The sequence below is a fragment of the Protopterus annectens genome, chromosome 15.part0 (assembly GCF_019279795.1).
Source record: "Protopterus annectens isolate FY-2018-M chromosome 15.part0, PAN1.0, whole genome shotgun sequence".
NCBI classification, from domain to species: Eukaryota; Metazoa; Chordata; order Ceratodontiformes; family Protopteridae; genus Protopterus; species Protopterus annectens.
This window is the reverse complement of record NC_056749.1, coordinates 2,074,870-2,094,869: the sequence shown is the minus strand read 5'-3', so window position 1 is coordinate 2,094,869 and position 20,000 is coordinate 2,074,870. Positions and strand designations below refer to the sequence as shown.

The 20,000-nt window shown below is 39.7% G+C and overlaps 1 protein-coding gene across 4 annotated transcripts in view; it reads right to left on the bottom strand.

Moving 5' to 3' along the window:
• Positions 1 to 20,000, bottom strand: part of LOC122790092 (DENN domain-containing protein 1B-like) — a 1,285,568-nt gene that overhangs the window by 450,112 nt on the left and 815,456 nt on the right. For all 4 annotated transcript variants that reach the window (XM_044057656.1, XM_044057657.1, XM_044057658.1 and 1 more), the window contains 4 exons: positions 14,818 to 14,871; positions 8,237 to 8,347; positions 7,991 to 8,091; positions 896 to 941 (listed from right to left, as the gene is read on the bottom strand). In XM_044057656.1, coding sequence (XP_043913591.1) covers positions 896 to 941; positions 7,991 to 8,091; positions 8,237 to 8,347; positions 14,818 to 14,871 — 312 coding nt within the window. The remainder of the gene's footprint in view (positions 1 to 895; positions 942 to 7,990; positions 8,092 to 8,236; positions 8,348 to 14,817; positions 14,872 to 20,000) is intronic.

Below are 20,000 nucleotides of genomic sequence, written 5' to 3'. Positions count from 1 at the left end.
ATGCTTTCAAGCTCCCATAATGTCAAAGCAGAGAGTGTAAGGGCAGAGGAAGTAATGATATTACCAGCAGTACTCTCACAAAGCTAACAACGAGCAGGTGAGTACTGTGGGAGTACAAATAATGCTTTCAAGCTCCCATAATGTCAAAGCAGAGAGTGTAAGGGCAGAGGAAGTAATGATATTACCAGGAGTACTCTCACAAAGCTAACAATGAGCAGGTGAGTACTGTGGGAGTACAAATAATGCTTTCAAGCTCCCATAATGTCAAAGCAGAGAGTGTAAGGGCAGAGGAAGTAATGATATTACCAGGAGTACTCTCACAAAGCTAACAACAAGCAGGTGAGTACTGTGGGAGTACAAATAATGCTTTCAAGCTCCCATAATGTCAAAGCAAAGAGTGTAAGGGCAGAGGAAGTACTGATATTACAAGCAGTACTCTCACAAAGCTAACAACGAGCAGGTGAGTACTGTGGGAGTACAAATAATGCTTTCAAGCTCCCATAATGTCAAAGCAGAGAGTGTAAGGGCAGAGGAAGTAATGATATTACCAGGACTACTCTCACAAAGCTAACAACAAGCAGGTGAGTACTGTGGGAGTACAAATAATGCTTTCAAGCTCCCATAATGTCAAAGCAGAGAGTGTAAGGGCAGAGGAAGTACTGATATTACAAGCAGTGCTCTCACAAAGCTAACAACTGGCTAAAAAATATCTGCTTCATACAGCATATAATCTACAACATATAGCTGATGTTGGCAATTTCTTTAAAATGACTTGCTGAGAATAGTGAAGTTTAATAATATCAAATTATCATGACTATATAACTCTTACAGCATTCTAGAATGACACAATAATTAGTGTTGAAAAAGAAGAAAAAACTTTAAGACAATGACTTACCTCCATGAGGCTGGAATGGACACCTATGAGGTAAGGCATGGGTGCACTGAAAAACAGGGAAACCAAAAATGAGGGCAAAATATCAGATTACCAATAACATAGCATCAGCTAACAGGGACATCACAACAAGTCAAGGCATTCATATTTCAGTGTGATAAGCTCCTAGCTTCGTCAGTTTCAGGCTTCTGTCCTTGTATTCATGTGCAAATAGCCAGCAACATCCCGTGCTGGAACAGAAAACACAGCTGCAGTTGTTTTTGCCTGCCCATAACCAGAAGCTGTATAAGAACATCAGTATGCCAGACAGGGGTCTTAAGGATGTTAAATCATATGCCAGATGGGGGTCTTCAGGATTTAAAATCATATGCCAGATGGGGGTCTTCAGGATGTCAAATCATATGCCAGATGGGGGTCTTCAGGATGTCAAATCATGGTTATTAATATGCAAGACAATGGCAACTGTGTCACATTACTAGCCATCCATGCACGACTGTGAAGGTCTGCATGTGTTAACATTATATCAATCATTGGCTGTAGTTAGCGCCTAATCCCGGGCCAGTGACTTGAGTTGTGTTTTCAGATTAAGAGAATAAACAGTCCCCATAGCAAATGATAATGACTTTTAGAAAGTTATAATTCACGTACCCTTAGCCCACAGCACAGGAGATGGATATCTCAATGCACAGCCCATGAAAACATACTACCTTCAAATATCCCATCCCTTCAACTATTTGAATGTGAGTGTATGAGAGACACCATGTTCATAGCAGCTGAGATGAATTTTAACTGCAGGACTGTGGAAGTACAGCTGCCCAGATGGGATTTTATCCAGGAGATTATATGGATCACAAGACGAGGACTCCATCACACAACCCCAAACACATGCCACATATGTCTGACATACACTGAATACACAGCAGGACATCGGGCTCATTCCTACACACAAACTCCCCCTCTGATTGGAAGAGCACAGTACTTTGGCATTAATGTCCAAGGATCACATTGCTTGAACAACATACTAACTCACATGATGGGAGAGCATGTTTTAACATATCTGTCACTCACTGATTATGACAATCATGTAAAGTGTAACCACGCCTAACCCACAGATCACATGACCTTTTGAAGTGGAAAAAGTTCTAACCAACCGACTTCTAGGGTATATGTGATGACAGAAAATATGACCTACTAACTGTGAAATCAAGGGAAGCAGAAGGAATGTTAACCAGTTAACCAGCAAATATCAGGCCATTCGGGTAATGTTAACCAGTTAACCAGCAAATATCAGGCCATTCGAGTAATGTTAACCAGTTAACCAGCAAATATCAGGCCATTCGAGTAATGTTAACCAGTTAACCAGCAAATATCAGGCCATTCGAGTAATGTTAACCAGTTAACCAGCAAATATCAGGCCATTCGAGTAATGTTAACCAGTTAACCAGCAAATATCAGGCCATTTGAGTAATGTTAACCAGTTAACCAACAAATATTAGGCCATTTGAGGTGGAAAATCACAACTAACAGATTACAAGGCCATGCTAGGTGGGCAATATACTAACCCACAGGGTCTATATTAGAACACAGAATATTCAAAATGTTGAGTGTTCAAATATCGAATCCTAGCAATCGAAAATACAAAACACAAACATTTGGAACAGCAAATTTTTTCCTAGGGAAAAAATTTGCTGTTCCAAAACACATACACACAACACAAGCACACCAAACAAACAGCAATCCACACACATACACCTAAACTCTTACACCTAACCCTACACTAAACTATACATAAACCACTAACTATATACTTACCTTAACCCAAACCCTAACCCTAAGGTCCGTCACTATTGCACAGTCACCTCACCCGCGCCCTAACCCTAACTCACCCGACCCATAACTTTCCACCAGAGCGCTGAAAATACCAAAGCAACAGAAACGGACAACCAAATTCTTTCCATAGGAAAGAATTTGGTTTCCTGTTTCTTCGATATTTTAAGCGTTCGCTGAAAACAGGTTGATATTAGAACACTCGACATTTCAAATGTTCGGTGTTGTAATATAGACCCAACCCACAGACAGTAAACTATGTCAGGTGGGATATATGCTCCCATAAACTATGAAACTATGTGAGGTGGGGGGTGTACTTCTAATGAATGAAAACTCACTTACCCACATTTTTGAAGGTCGAGACTACTTTGCTGAAGCCACATTTGAACGAACTCTCGGATCACCAATAACGGATTCCGTGTAAGTAACCACTTGGCCGCCATGGTGAACTTTGCCCCTTTCCCGACTGTAGTGCAATCTTGGAGTTGGTATATTAAGTTTGGGGGGTACAGCTCCCCATATGGGTGGGTTTAATTTGCTTCTTCATTTTTTTTTTTTGTGGTGGAGACAAGTGGTTACTTACCTGGAGTTTTCACTCAGTGATTCAAGTGTTTGTTCAAATGCGGTTTTGGCAAAGTCATCTTGGTCTTCAGAGATTCAGGTAAGTAGGTTTTCGTTCATTAGAAGTAGACCTGAGGTGGGATATATGCTATCCCATAGACTGTGAAACTATGTGATGTGAAATATATGTTAACCCAGAGACCATGAAATTATGTGAGGTGGGATATATGCTAACACACAGACTACAAAACTGCATGAAGTGGGATGCATACTAACCCACAGATTGTGAATCTATGTGAGGTGGGATATATGCTACCCCAGAGACTGTGAAACTACACGAGGTGGAATATATGCTACCCCAAATACTGTGAAATTATATGAGATGGGATATATGCTAATATACAGACTGTGAAGCTATGTGAGGTGGACTAAACAGTAATCCACAAACTACAAAGTTATGAGGTCTAAACCAAAGAATAAAAAGGTCACAAAGACAAACCATTCAGCAAGAACTAAAAGAAACACCTAGCCAAGCTACAATTTTCACTGTGTGATAGCTTCATCCTCATGTAATGGAGTTCCATGGGATATATGCAGATGACCCCTTAAGGACATCAAGTGTTTCGGCTACATGGCTTCTGAATGTCCACAACCTTTTTACTTTTTAAATCTTTATAGTTACATTCACACCAATAAAGCAATAAAGCTAAATCCTATTAGCTGTAGAGATGCATATTTTGGCCTTTTTATTGACCTCATCAGCACAGCATAAGTGGATAGTTTGGCTATACTTCAGACACACAGGGTCTTTAAACCCAGCTGATGCCCCTGAAGATTAAGGTGTCTACAAAATATCCTAAATAACAGCCAAACCAAAGAGTAAAAAGGTCACACACACAAACCATTCAGTGAAAACTGAAAGAAAATAAAACAGCCATAGAATTGTGAAGCTGTGTGAGGTGGGATATAAGTTGACCTGATTACTGTGAAGTCACACTCATCAGGACAGCTACCAGCCCATACACTTTGGGAGTCCTATCAACAGACATGCATCATGAGCTATATACTAAGGAAGTGCACATGAACTTTTGTATGTGCCATTTTAACTTTACACGCATCAGTTCTTAAAAAAACACATCCATTCTATTCAGTACAGTATCCTTTATTAACCTTTCTACTTTATAATAGCAACAATTAAATGTGACAGTCTTAACTGCAATGTGACTGAGTCTTGCTATGCTGTGTACAGGGTAACACATTTCTGCTCGACTATTACTGATGCAACCTTCCCTAATACCTGTTTACATATTATAAGTGGAAGAAAGATTTTCTTCACCTGTTATCGATTAAAGCTGCCTATCTGATGCCTGGTGCTGACTTTCATAATAGATTATAAAGCCTTCTGTTCTTTTTTTTTCCTCAATTGCAGCTATTAGATGTCTGCAGCCCCTCTCCTCAGACATTGGGCCCACCAGAACTGCCTTAGCCTCCTCCTGGCTCAACTCAACCCCAGCCCAGGTCTGGTGAGCAAATCAAAGATGCCGCTGCGGAATCATACTACGTGGTAGTCCGAGTGCTCTAATTCCTGTTCTCTCATGGCAGCATTGGCATGTCTGAGATTGGTGCCCTGGGAGGTGCATGTGTGCATCCACTTATGGGTAGCCTCTTGTCTGAGTGTGCTACAGATCTCGCTAGGCCTATGTGCTCCATATCGCAGTGAGCTTTCAACCACTCACTCGCACCCTTCCCCTGTAGCCCCTCTAGTGGTGAGATATCTGACTGAACATAGATCACCGGGGAAACAATAAGGGCTTTATCTCTCTTTGCCACAGGTCCACTCAGGTATAACATCCTTAAGAGATGGGTATGAGAATCCTCCTTCATTGTCTAGTGATGAGTTGATTTGCTGTCATAAGGTAGCTCCACAATAATAAGTTAATAGGAGATCATCCATAACAGTGCCACAAAAACACATTCAGAAGTCTGAACTACATCAATGTTGGCCACTGATACTAAATCATCTGTAAGTTTCCTAAGCTGCACATACACGTAGGTGATGGGGGTAGCTACTGCAGCGGTGAAGGACTATATGTGGTAAAAGGTATTACAAATTTTATCAACTCATTTTATATTGGCTCTCTATTGATATGTCAGCACTCAAAATGTCGAGTGACAGCAAGCACTTCGAAAATTGCTCTCCTCCTTTAAACTTCTTCTGGGCGACCCTTGCACCCCCCCCCCCAAACTTATATATATATATATATATATATATATATATATATATATATATATATATATATATATACCAGCTCTATGACAGCCATACCTCAGAGAACAGGGAATATTCTGAGGATGGCATCTTGAACTTAGTATATGTAAGTCCATTCTTTCAGATAGTCAGCCTCTATATTTCGGGACTTGCTCTAGCGGGTCCCAACATTTCAAATGTTTACCTTTTATATTTACTTTATCTTAATCTACAGACTTATAGAATGTTAGGGCCTCAACAGTTTATATAGATCCAAAGATATGTTCTTTGAGAACCTCCTGAGTTTGAACACATCTATCCTTTGGAAGGCACCTAATTTTGGACATGCCATGCCAGTAGAATGAGGGGTTGAGGGTTTGTATAATGGTTACGGTATTTACCTAACAGGCCAGATGTACAAAATTTGATTCTGACTAAGGGAAGTTGGCTAGGCTTAAAATAAGGGCAGCTAGCCTAGTACTTACCTATGAACCTATGAAATAATAGGTTCATAGGTATATACTAGGCTAATGACCACCAGGGCCTTTATAACCCTAGCCATGCAATCCAACCCAATTATGTCCCTATGTATGGCCTTTAATAGGAGGGGCTATGTTAAACAGGAAGTTTCTAAAGGTTATGTGGGGGGTATGTTAGTTTGGGCATTATTTCTGCCTCTGTATATCAGAGATATGGGGGCCAGACCCAGGATGAATTTCTGATTTCCCATTTATTTATCAAGGTTAGACATAAATATTGAATTAGGGATGGACTCTGCTTCACATGGATGGGTAACCAGTTCCAGAGCATGGAGATAATCTCAGACACATATCTTTCCTGTCTTATTTATGTGACAAGCAAAATTTAAATCATTGGATCTGATGCTGTTCATTTTGTGGATGTGCAAATAGTTCATCAGAGCTGGCCCTCAAGAGCTAGATCCAAGGATGCCTTTTATGCCAGGCATAGATCACCTTTCAGTAACCTACAGGAGACAGAGTACAGAGATGGGGCTTTAAGGTGATCTGTACAGGTCTGTGTGTTAATACCCTGGATGGTCCTGGCAAGGAACCTTTGTGGACTTTCCGACTGTTGCATATGTCTGGTCAGGTACATACCAAAGGGGGCATTATCATAGGATCATAGGAAGTTACTAGGCTAATGGCCTTGGGGTCCTTACAGGCCTAGCCAAGTTCTTCCCCTTACTCAGTGTGGATGGGAACAATATAACAGCAGGCCTCAATGGGGACACATATGTCTAGGTACATCCTGATTATGGAACCACAGCCCTCAACGGGGGACACATATGCCTAGGTACATCCTGACTATGTAACCACAGCCCTCAATGGGGACACATATGTCTAGGTACATCCTGACTATGGAACCATAGCCCTCAATGGGGACACATATGTCTAGGTATATCCTGATTATGGAACCACAGCCCTCAATGGGGGACACATATGTCTAGGTACATCCTGACTATGGAACCAGAGGCCTCAATGGGGACACATATGTCTAGGTACATCCTGACTATGGAACCACAGCCCTCAACTGGGACACATATGTCTAGGTACATCCTGACTATGGAACCACAGCCCTCAATTGGGACACATATGCCTAGGTACATCCTGACTATGTAACCACAGCCCTCAATTGGGACACATATGTCTACGTACATCCTGACTATGGAACCACAGCCCTCAATGGGGACACATATGTCTAGGTACATTCTGACTATGGAACCACAGCCCTCAATGGGGGACACATATGTCTAGGTACATCCTGATTATGGAACCACAGGCCTCAATGGGGGACACATATGTCTACGTACATCCTGACTATGGAACCACAGCCCTCAATGGGGACACATATGTCTAGGTACATCTTGATTATGGAACCACAGGCCTCAATGGGGGACACATATGTCTAGGTATATCCTGACTAGGGAATGATGGGAGACAATGGTTAAGGCACATCATAAGCCACCAGAAGTGTGAGGAGCATGCAGGTTACTGGCTTTTTCTTAATGTGTTGCTGAGGTACCACTTCAGTAGACAACTGCTGATATAACAGATGTTTCTGTCATTACCTGATTCTTAATTTGTTGCTGAGGTACAACTTCAGTAGACAACTGCTGATATAACAGATGTTTCTGTCATTATCTGATATTATTTTACATGATTCCTGTTTCAGTCAGTGTTTGTGACCTAGAATAATACAGCTGTGTACAAATCACACCCATGAGTGAAGACAGATAAAACATAAACTGTCTAATTCAAACTTGTAGATTCAGTGAGATAGCTGTTGAACAGACTTGGTGGGTGCAAAACAGATTTTTATTTTCAAACAGATTGGGGATTAGTGAAGACATATGGATAATCAAGTTTTGTGAATGTCTTCTTAAACTATAACAGCTCTTTTTAGACATTAGGTAAATAAAATTTAATGCGAGGAATTCTTACCAGCAGTAGTCCAGCAGATGTGGTGGTAATACGGGGATGTAGATGTGTTGCCAGTACATGGGGTATAACATTGATGATGATGCGTGGATACACGCTGTTAACTGTGGGACAAACAGAAACAGTATCATGTGACCAGAAACATTAGTGATACAGTACGCTGTGTTGTTTTATATTATACAGTGTCCAGCTCAGACAGTCTAGAGTTTTACATATATACTGTTAGCACTGATGTTGCATATTACTCACTGTGCTCAGTTTGCTGGACGTAATCAGAATACGACGCTCATACAACATGCTAGCGTACAGGTTGAGCATATTATTCACATCCACGACCACAACATATTCTGTCAGATTCCTCTGTGATAAAGACACAATGAGTTAATTTGGTAACATTTAGTAAGTGTTGACTTACTGTACCAGTCAAATAAAAACTGTGAAGAGTGTTTGTGTGTGTGTGTGTGTGTGTGTGTGTGTGTGTGTGTGTGTGTGTGTGTGTGTGTGTGTGTGTGTGTGTGTGTGTGTGTGTGTGTGTGTGTGTGTGTGTGTGTGCATCTGCCTGTCTGTCTGTGTGACTGTATTACTAAATGTCTTTGCTCTTCACAGCTGGTGTGTGTGTGTATATAATTCAGTTACTATATACATAAGGTGTCCTGTGGGAGGTGTGGGACTACATGATTGATTTACTGTATGTGTCAGGTGTCCTGTGGGTAGGGTGGGACTATATGATTGAGTTACTGTATGTGTTTGTTGTCCTGTACGTACCTGGTATGGACATACAACTGTGTTACTGCATCTGTTAGGTGTTCTGTAATTGGTGTGAGAGTACATAGGTTCATAGGTTCGTAGGTGTGTATTAGGCTAATGATCCTGGGGCCTTTACAGGCCTAGCCATAGGACTACCCTGGCATAGTACCACGCGACCTCAGTTCTCAGTACCTCTGTCGAGTAGAGCCACTGGAGTTATCCCTGGGATGAATTTTCTGTTTCCCACCCACTCATCAATATTTCTCTTGAAGAGGGTCAGCGAGGTGCTCTGCTTGACATGTATGGGAAGTCTGTTCCATAGCTTGGGCAGTCTCTGTGTTATGAACCTGTCCCTCCAGCATGTTCTGTTAATTGTGGTAATGAGGTTGAGGTCTCTGGAGAGTGTGGTGCGGAGGGATTGGGATTTCTTTAGATGTAGCATTTCTAACAGAGTTGGGTCAGACATCGCTTTATAAGTCAAGCAGAGATTGCCTCTAAGTAGGTTATATGAGATGAAAATAGTTGGACTTTTTTGAGTCTGTCCATATAGGACAAGTGTTTAAGGCCTAGGATCCTCTTTGTGAGGTACGTTTGCGGCCTCTCCAGTTGTTGACTTAGCGACTATATGACTCATGACTGAGTGATTATATGTTTTAAGTGCCATTTGTGTGTTGTGGAAGTATACAACTATGTTAAAGCATGTGGTCAAAGTTGTGTAGTTGGTGTGTCAGAACATCTCAGTTACTGTATGTATTGGATGTTCTGCAGCTAATGTGAGATTACATGAGTCAGTAACTGTATGTTAGGTGTTCCACAGTTGATGTGGGAGTATATAACTAAGTTACCATCTGTGTTAGATGTTTTATAGTCGGTGTTGGAGTATACAACAAAGTTACTATTTATATTGTATATTTTAGAGTTGTCATGGGAGTATATAACAAAGTTACTATTTGTGTAGATGTTTTACAGTTGATGTTGGAGTACATAACTAAGTTACTATTTGTGTTAGATTTTTTTAGATGTTTTATAGTTGGTGTGGGAGTATATAACTAAGTTACTATTTGTATTATATGTTTTATGGTTGTCATGGGAGTATATAACTAAGTTACTATTTGTGTTAGATGTTTTACAGTTGGTGTTGGAGTAAAAGTTACTATTTGCGTTAGATGTTTTTTAGATGTTTTATAGTTGGTGTGGGAGGATATGACTGAGTTATTATTTATGTTAGATGTTTTATAGTTGTTGGAGTACATAAAGTTACTATTTGTGTTAGATGTTTTTTAGATGTATAGTGGGTGTAGGAGGATATGACTGAGTTATTATTTATTTTACATGTTTTATAGTGGGTGTGGGAGGATATGACTGAATTATTATTTGTTAGATGTTTTATAGTTGGTGTGGGAGAATATAACTTATAACTTTAATAATATTATTTATGTTAGATGTTTTATAGTTGTTGATGGAGCACATAAAGTTACTATTTGCGTTAGATGTTTTCTAGATGTTTTATAGTTGGTATGGGAGGATATGACTGAGTTATTATTTATGTTAGATGTTTTATAGCTGTTGTTGGAGTACACAAAGTTACTATTTGTGTTAGATGTTTTTTAGATGTTTTTTAGTTGGTGTGGGAGGATATGGCTGAGTTATTATTTATGTTAGATGTTTTATAGTTGGTACAGGAGAATATAACTGAGTCAATCTACATGTTAGGTGATCCATAGCTGGTGTTGTATACAAATGAATGTTTACTGCATGCCTCTGGCACTCTGCATCCATTTTGTGTTGTGTATGAATGTGTACCATTGTGTTTTGTAGCCAGTGTGGGGGTACATGACCTTGTCACTGTGTGTATTAAGTGTTCTATAACTGATTTTGACTGTGCCACATTAGCGTGCCACTTGCACTGCTCATAGTGTCATAGGTTAATAGGTTGTTACTAGGCTATTGACCTGAGGGTCTTTACAAGCCTAGACGTAAAATCCCAATATAATAATACATGAGATATATCGTCTATGCCTAAAATTTTTCTAGCAAGGATTACCCAAGTCTAGGAGGGAAGCAGGGGCAATCCCCAACAGAAATTTATGGTTTCCCATCCAGTCGTCCAGGCTGCACTTAATCAGGGTCATGGAGGTGCTTTGCTTCTCATGGATTGGAAGCCTATTCTAGAGCAGTGGCAACATCTACAAGATGTATCTGTCTCTCCAGCAGATCCTATTTATGTCTCAGGCTAGATTGAGGTCCCTGGAACAGATTACTATAGTCCCTTCTGACTTACAGATGTGGATAATTTTCAATGGATTTGGGTCAGAGATAGCCCTGTAAGCCAGACACAAGTTGCCTCTAAGTACTCTATACACTACTGAGTACAGTGTCAGTGACTTCAGTCTGTCCACATAAAACATGTGCTAGAGACCCTGAATTTTCTTAGTTAGAAATCTCTGAGATCTCTCAAGCTGCTGCAGGTGTCTGGTATGATACATACCAAGGGGAGCATTATATTCAATAACAGGTCTGATGAGGGAAGAATACAGGGAGGTTATAACCTCTTTTGCTCTTAAGGCGATGTCTTTGCTAATCAGGTGAGTGACGTAGAATGCCTTCCTTACCACAGTAGACACATGGTGGTCGAAGTTAAGATCAAAGTCAACTTGTGTTCCCAGGTCTCTCACTACTGAGTTGGTACTTAGGGTATTATTGTTTATTTTATATTCAGCAGGGGCATTCTTTTTATCGAAGGGAATGCTGATTTTTAGTATTTAATTTAAGACCATGGCTGTGGCACCAATCAATGGTCTGTGTAAGCCCCTTTTGAAGAACACTGACATCGCTAGGGGATTCAATTATAGCACCGAATTTGCAGTCATCCACAAACTTGGTTAGCTACAGCCCCCCCCCCCATTTTAGACTGGACTTCAGAGAAGTATATGCCAAAGAAGAGGGGGTCCAGCACTGACAATTGTGGGACTCCACTGGTGACAGGTCTGCTGGTACAGATGAAGTCTCCCACTTTGACTGAGTGCTGTCGATCTGTGAGCCAGTTTGCAACTGACCTGACAACACAGGAGTTGCTATTCAACTGGGTTAGTTTGTCAATGATGCCCGAATATGGTATTATGTTGAAGGTCTTGGCCAAGTCAAGATAGGCTGTGTGCTCAACTTTGCCTTTGTCTATGGTTCTGCTCACATCTCAAAAAAAGTCCATCAGATTTAGCAAGCATGACCTACCCTTGAGAAAAAACGAACTGGGACAGATCTAGTGTTCGGAGATCCCCTATATCCTTATTTATGAGATTTATAAGATTCATGATGATTCATTCCATTGCCTTACAGATAGGGCTAGTTAGACTTATAGGTCTATAGTTACCTGGGTCTGTTGCCGAGCCACCCTTGTGGAGGGGCAGAACAGATGTTATTTTCCATTCAGTGGGGATAAAGTCAGTATTCAGACTATGGTTGAATTGGGTGCCTAGTGGAGTAGCTAGCTCTTGTTTAATAACATTAAGAATTCAGTCCAGAATGCCATCTGGTTCCATGGAGAATGTGTTCTTATTCTTCGAGAGAGCATTGATAACTTGCTCTTTGGAAATGCAGGGAGGAGTTGAGGTTGAAGACATGGTTTGTGGTACGCTTGGGGGAAAAAAGGGGGGGTGAATTTTTCACCAAACATATCTCTAGCAGGTTTGCAATTTGCACAGGGTCAGTGTGTGTGATACCATCCATAATTAGTTCAGCACACATCTGAGTCCTACCTTTTATGTTGCAGACGTAGCTGAAGAAGAACTTATGGTTATCCTTGGCTATGGTTGCTAAATATTTCTCACAGTTGCTCTTTGAGGATTTTATGAATTGTTTATTTGCTTGTTTAGGCTGAAGAGGGTGCTCTTCCAATTCTTGGTTTTCACTTTTGTATTTTTAGACAGCAGCTTCTTTCATTTATTGTATAATCTATTAATACTAGACATCCACCAGGATAGTTTGTTTTTTCTTGAGGATCTTGCTGTGTCTATACATTTGTGTATATGTTTATACAGGGCATCAGTGTATACTTAAGTATAGCTGTCAATGCCATCTGTAGAAACTGGAGCTTTAAAGTCGATTATACCATCCTTGGGAGGGTACAGTTAGCTTTGGCAAAGTTTTTTAGCCTGACCTCTCCTTTGGGGAGTTCTGGTGTTAGTGCTACTTCAAAAATGACTAATTTATGGTTGGATTTAACCAGTGTGGGCTCTGCACTTGAGGCATTGCATCAGCCACTCATATTGGTGAGGACCAGGTCTAGAATATCAGAGCGCGTGTGGGGTGGTGCACTATTTGATCCAAGGCATTTGAGTTAACAAAGTCCACAAACTTTTGTGTGAGTGAATATGGGCTCATATAAAATTCCCAGTTAATGGAGGGTTAGGTGAAATCACCCATGACTAGGATGTTAGGTTGTACTTTGATTGTCCCAACTAGCTGTGTGGGCTTCTTGGTTCATGGAAGAGGAGCTGTAACTGATGATAACACGAAGGGTGGTCTTACCCATCGTAATTTGGACTTAGAGTAACTCCATAGAGTTATCTTGTCTAACCAGTCTAGAGGCATAATTATTTTTAATGGAGATATGTTCTCCACCTCCTTTGGTTCTCACACCTTCAATTTGCAGTCTGAATGTGTGAAAGGCATTTTAGCCTTGCAAGGTCGGTGTACTTTCTGCTGGTAGTTACTGTGTTCTATTGGTTTTACTGAGTGGCTTAACTGTGTGTGAGAGCAGGTGTCTGAAGGTAAGCAGTTTCTACAGAGTCATTAGAAGGGACACTTATGATAAGGTGGGGCAGTTACAGTTCCTCTCAGTCAATTTCTTTGGCAAGCAGTGGACATAAAAGTATCCATACATTATATTCAGACTCCAGTCTGCAGTTCGGATGGAGTCAGCAGGACAAAGAATACCTCACTTTGAATAGGCAGTATCTTTAGGATGAGACTAGTACAGAGGGATATAATTACTGCAACCTATCCCTCTCTTACTTATCTTTGAGGGGGAGTCCATGCCAGAATGATATTCCAAACAGTTATCCCCATGCATTATGTTAAAAAGGCTTGAATGGTGGCAGCTGGCACAACATCTTTCCTCAATGTGCTACTACATAAGAGTGCATCTGTATATAACATGTGTCACTAGTAACATATTACTATATAACAGTATGTTGTATTGTTACACATGTATCAGTCTGTAGTACACTGTGTCACTTCATAAGTGTCATGTGAAACAATAAAGCACTAAGTTACAGTCTTAAACAATGTGTCACTCTGTAGCACACTGTCACTATGTAGCAATGTCACACTATAACATAATGTCACATTGCTACATAGTGACAGTAGCAATGTAGCACTATAACATAATGTGTCAGTGCATTTCAGAATGTGTTAGAATGTATCAGTGCATCAGGGAGTATTTTACTATATAAGAATGTTTAACAAGGCAACAAAAGTGTGTCACTATGTAATGTGCTACTAGGTAACATGTCACTAGGTAAAGTGGTATGTTGCTAAGTAACAGAATGTCACTATGGCATGCAGTGCATTACATATAACACTGTATACCTATGTGAAACACACTATGTAACCCAGAATGCCAGTGTATAACTGTGTGCCAGTAAGAAATGCTGCATGTTCTATGAGTCACTGTAGCAATGTGTCCCCATGTAACTTGGTATTTCATTAACATAGCATATCACTACATAATGTCACTGTGTGACTTGGTAGGTCATTGAGTAACATGGTACATCACTGCAGAATACACTATTGTATAATACAAAATGTCACTATGTAAACATGGTGTGTCACTATATAGCACAATGCCTACCAGAGTATTCTACTACACAACACAGCATATCACTATGGAATACAGTATATGTGACACTATCACACAAAATGTCACTGTAAACACACAAGTCATTTAGCACCAAGCTTCTTATCTGTACTCTCTGGGGCATTGCTGGACACACCCTGAGAGGCTATTAGAGGTTTAGGTCAGTCTAGAGTAAGTCTTTCAACAAATGAAAAAAACACAAATTACAGAAATGGTTTGTACTTACATTTTCTGGTATAGTAGGCAAGCTGCCAACATCTGGGGCAATGAAATACGACAGCTGCAAAAGTAAACAAGTTGTGAGTTTAGAGTAAGCAAGATAACAATAACACACCGCTGACTGTAGAGCCAAAAGCTCATGCTAGATATGCAGCTGTTACTAATGCATGTGACTATTATATGTGTGGAGTTAATGTAAAAAAAAGTCAAAAAATGAAATCACTTGAAGACATCGATGATGTAAATTTTTCGTTTGATGACACGCAAAATGCAACGCAATCATCATTTAAATTAAATACTACCATTTTGTGTATGTTGCTGAAATTTTTCTTCCAGAAATGACAATGGGCATCCAGAACCTACCCTGAATACAAAATCGTTGTCCCATTCCTTAGTGTCCGCATCAAACCCTCCATCAAAATGCCACCAGGTTTGTCTATCTGTAAAACTTCTCTGTGGACATGATACAGAAGTGTACGAGGCTTGTACCAGAGATGCCATCCTTCTCCAATGGTGCATAAAAACACAGACATGTTTGGGCAGGTCCTACCCCCTACCTCTCCTTGTCTTTTGTACCGTAAGGAGGAGGAGGTGGATGTAATATATGTACTGGGGAAGAGCTCTGTTGGGCATTGTTGAGTAAGTGGTTATAAAATCAGGTGCCACTTTGTGTACAGCGTTGCTTATGGCTTTGCTCCTGTGCATGTCCAAAGAAAGTACCAGAATGCGAGAATCCACCTCATAAAAGGACAAACAGGCTATCCAGCTTAACTATAGAGGAAGACATTTTTCAGATGAATGTCTTGAAGTTAAGGAGTAAGCTGTTTGATAGAGGTTACAGTTTGAATTATTTTGACAATAGCTTTAGATACGTGGTAAAACACAGCCGTAATAGGTACATTTTAAAGGAGGGAAAAATACCACTGGATACAGGCAAAGGTGAAACAGCCATTGTTATCACTTAAAAGAGACAGACAGACTTCCGTGAAGTATGTCAAATTACTCATATTGTTGATATGGAGTGTATAAGAAATATCATTTGTAAAAACTATAAAATAATACACAGGAATACTGACTCATTTTCTCCCATTGGAAAGAATATGTTTACTAATAAGCAGAACCTGAATGCTAAGATGTTATTATTCTAAAATAATACCAGAAGAATTAATGATAATGCTAATGCTGAAAACCTCCTCTGTGGTAGCTGCAAGTGATGTAGCTTTATATGTAAAATGTTCTTTCTTTCTGTTAGTAAAGGGGGTCTATATTACTGTGCCAAAGATGCTCGGCTGTACACAAAAAAACATGCTTTCACACCCTATAATGTGGGGGGCTGTGCCCCCCCAACTAAATATACCAACTCTGAGATCGCACTACAGTGGGAAAAGGGCTAATCCACAATGACGGCCAAGTGATTTTTTCCCCCTGGGAAAAAAATTCGCTGATTCGGCCATGTGGGATTTTGGCAGGTCAATATTTCCGTGTCAACTAAGACTTGTTCGGCGAACATGTCTTTCGACACAGTAATATAGACCTGAGTTAAGGTTATGGATCAAATGGGTGGTTTACTTGTAGTAGTGATGTTTTCACTGCATCATGTATATCATGTACAAGGTTTTATGTGGGCAAAACTATGAGGAAAAGAATGCACTAATTCATTTTAAAAACATGTTCATTTGTTGTGACTGAAAAATATTTGTATTTTTGTGAATGCAGGGGTACCAAGGGACTCAAGAGTGGGAGATATAGACAACCTCCTTGAATGTAAGGAAACTGAATGGTAGGTTAGACTGAATGCTGGAGAGTCCCCAAGCCTTAACTATTTTATCAGTATTAAATGGTTACTGAAGTCTAGATGATGATTACATTCTTTTAAATATATTGTGGGATTCAATAAATATGTGTTTGCATGGTGAGCAGCAGCGGTGATTACATATTCATGCCACGCACCTCATTTAAATGTAAACAAGTAAGGTTTTGTGGCTGGCAATAGTATTGCTGGCCAGGAAACCGTGTAAGGCAACATGAATAGCAAACTTATTTACAGAAGAGCAAAGTAGGTTAGCGTGACTGCGTGGAATGCCACAGTGATTACCACGGTTTATCATATAGTAATGTATATCGTCCAAATACAGTGACAGTGATCACCAGGGTTTATCATATAGTAATGTATATCGTCCAAATTCAGTGACAGTGATCACCAGGGTTTATCATATAGTAATGTATATCGTCCAAATACAGTGACAGTGATCACCAGGGTTTATCATATAGTAATGTATATCGTCCAAATACAGTGACAGTGATCACCAGGGTTTATCATATAGTAATGTATATTGTCCAAATACAGTGACAGCGATTACCAGGGTTTATCATATAGTAATGTATATCGTCCAAATACAGTAACAGTGATTACCATGGTTTATCATATAGTAATGTATATCGTCCAAATACAGTGACAGTGATTACCAGGGTTTATCATATAGTAATGTATATCGTCCAAATACAGTGACAGTGATCACCAGGGTTTATCATATAGTAATGTATATCGTCCAAATACAGTGACAGTGATTACCAGGGTTTATCATATAGTAATGTATATCGTCCAAATACAGTGACAGTGATCACCAGGGTTTATCATATAGTAATGTATATCGTCCAAATACAGTGACAGTGATCACCAGGGTTTATCATATAGTAATGTATATCATCCAAATACAGTGACAGTGATTACCAGGGTTTATCATATAGTAATGTATATCGTCCAAATACAGTGACAGTGATCACCAGGGTTTATCATATAGTAATGTATATCGTCCAAATACAGTGACAGTGATTACCAGGGTTTATCATATAGTAATGTATATCGTCCAAATACAGTGACAGTGATTACCACGGTTTATCATATAGTAATGTATATCGTCCAAATACAGTGACAGTGATCACCAGGGTTTATCATATAGTAATGTATATCGTCCAAACACAGTGACAGTGATCACCATGGTTTATCATACAGTAATGTATATCGTCCAAATACAGTGACAGTGATCACCAGGGTTTATCATACAGTAATGTATATCGTCCAAATACAGTGACAGTGATCACCAGGGTTTATCATATAGTAATGTATATCGTCCAAATACAGTGACAGTGATTACCAGGGTTTATCATATAGTAATGTATATCGTCCAAATACAGTGACAGTGATTACCAGGGTTTATCATATAGTAATGTATATCGTCCAAACACAGTGACAGTGATCACCACGGTTTATCATACAGTAATGTATATCGTCCAAATACAGTGACAGTGATCACCAGGGTTTATCATACAGTAATGTATATCATCCAAATACAGTGACAGTGATCACCAGGGTTTATCATATAGTAATGTATATCGTCCAAATACAGTGACAGTGATTACCAGGGTTTATCATATAGTAATGTATATCGTCCAAATACAGTGACAGTGATTACCAGGGTTTATCATATAGTAATGTATATCGTCCAAACACAGTGACAGTGATCACCAGGGTTTATCATACAGTAATGTATATCGTCCAAATACAGTGACAGTGATCACCAGGGTTTATCATACAGTAATGTATATCGTCCAAATACAGTGACAGTGATTACCAGGGTTTATCATACAGTAATGTATATCGTCCAAATACAGTGACAGTGATCACCAGGGTTTATCATACAGTAATGTATATCGTCCAAATACAGTGACAGTGATTACCAGGGTTTATCATACAGTAATGTATATCGTCCAAATACAGTGACAGTGATCACCAGGGTTTATCATATAGTAATGTATATCGTCCAAATACAGTGACAGTGATTACCAGGGTTTATCATATAGTAATGTATATCGTCCAAACACAGTGACAGTGATCACCAGGGTTTATCATATAGTAATGTATATCGTCCAAATACAGTGACAGTGATCACCAGGGTTTATCATATAGTAATGTATATTGTCCAAATACAGTGACAGTGATCACCAGGGTTTATCATACAGTAATGTATATTGTCCAAACACAGTGACAGTGATTACCAGGGTTTATCATATAGTAATGTATATCGTCCAAATACAGTGACAGTGATCACCAGGGTTTATCATATAGTAATGTATATCGTCCAAATACAGTGACAGTGATTACCAGGGTTTATCATATAGTAATGTATATCGTCCAAATACAGTGACAGTGATTACCAGGGTTTATCATACAGTAATGTATATCATCCAAATACAGTGACAGTGATCACCAGGGTTTATCATACAGTAATGTATATCGTCCAAATACAGTGCAGGACAGTGCATACAGTGCAGAGTATTGTGAAAACCCATTCCAGGAATTCTGTACAAAAGTTGTGTAAATGATCTGTAAGGGTTCATGGACTGCCATTTAAAATAAACAGTTAGGGGAAGTGTGTTTATTGAATAGAGACACAGAGGAATTGTAGGAATGAACACAGGAAAAGAGGACAAGTGAAACATGGAAATGTGCAGCAGATGAGGGCATGCAAATGGAAGACAGTGGTAGAAGGAACACTAATCACATATCACCATTGTACAGTACAGACTGCACAGTGAAACTGTATATTATGTGACTGTCAGACAAGGTGACATAACAATGGGGAATATGTCTTTGCAAGATAAGCATCCTGACATGAACAATGGAGAGGACATCTGTCAGTGATGTTATATACAACTGGGGTTGGGTGCATATTGTGAAGCTATGCAAACTGATTTGTCTGAATATGAGTGTAATGTCAACAGAGGACTCCAAAAAGTAGGACACACAGTTACAGGCTCAAGTACAGCAGTAAACAGAAGCACACGCAATCATGGACAATATCAGAATAATACCACCAGTAATCCCATGTCTCTGACTCAACATATGTGATTCTGATTGAGCATAGATGGTTCTGCATGAACACACATATACAACTATTATGACATGTGAGCAATACATGAAGGTAATCAAGCACACCATCCTGACACTGTAACATCTGCTGGAGTCAGCAGTCCATGAGGGTAATCAAGTATACCGTCCTGACACTGTAACATCTGCTGGAGTCAGCAGTCCATGAAGGTAATCAAGCACACCATCCTGACACTGTAACATCTGCTGGAGTCAGCAGTCCATGAGGGTAATCAAGTATACCGTCCTGACACTGTAACATC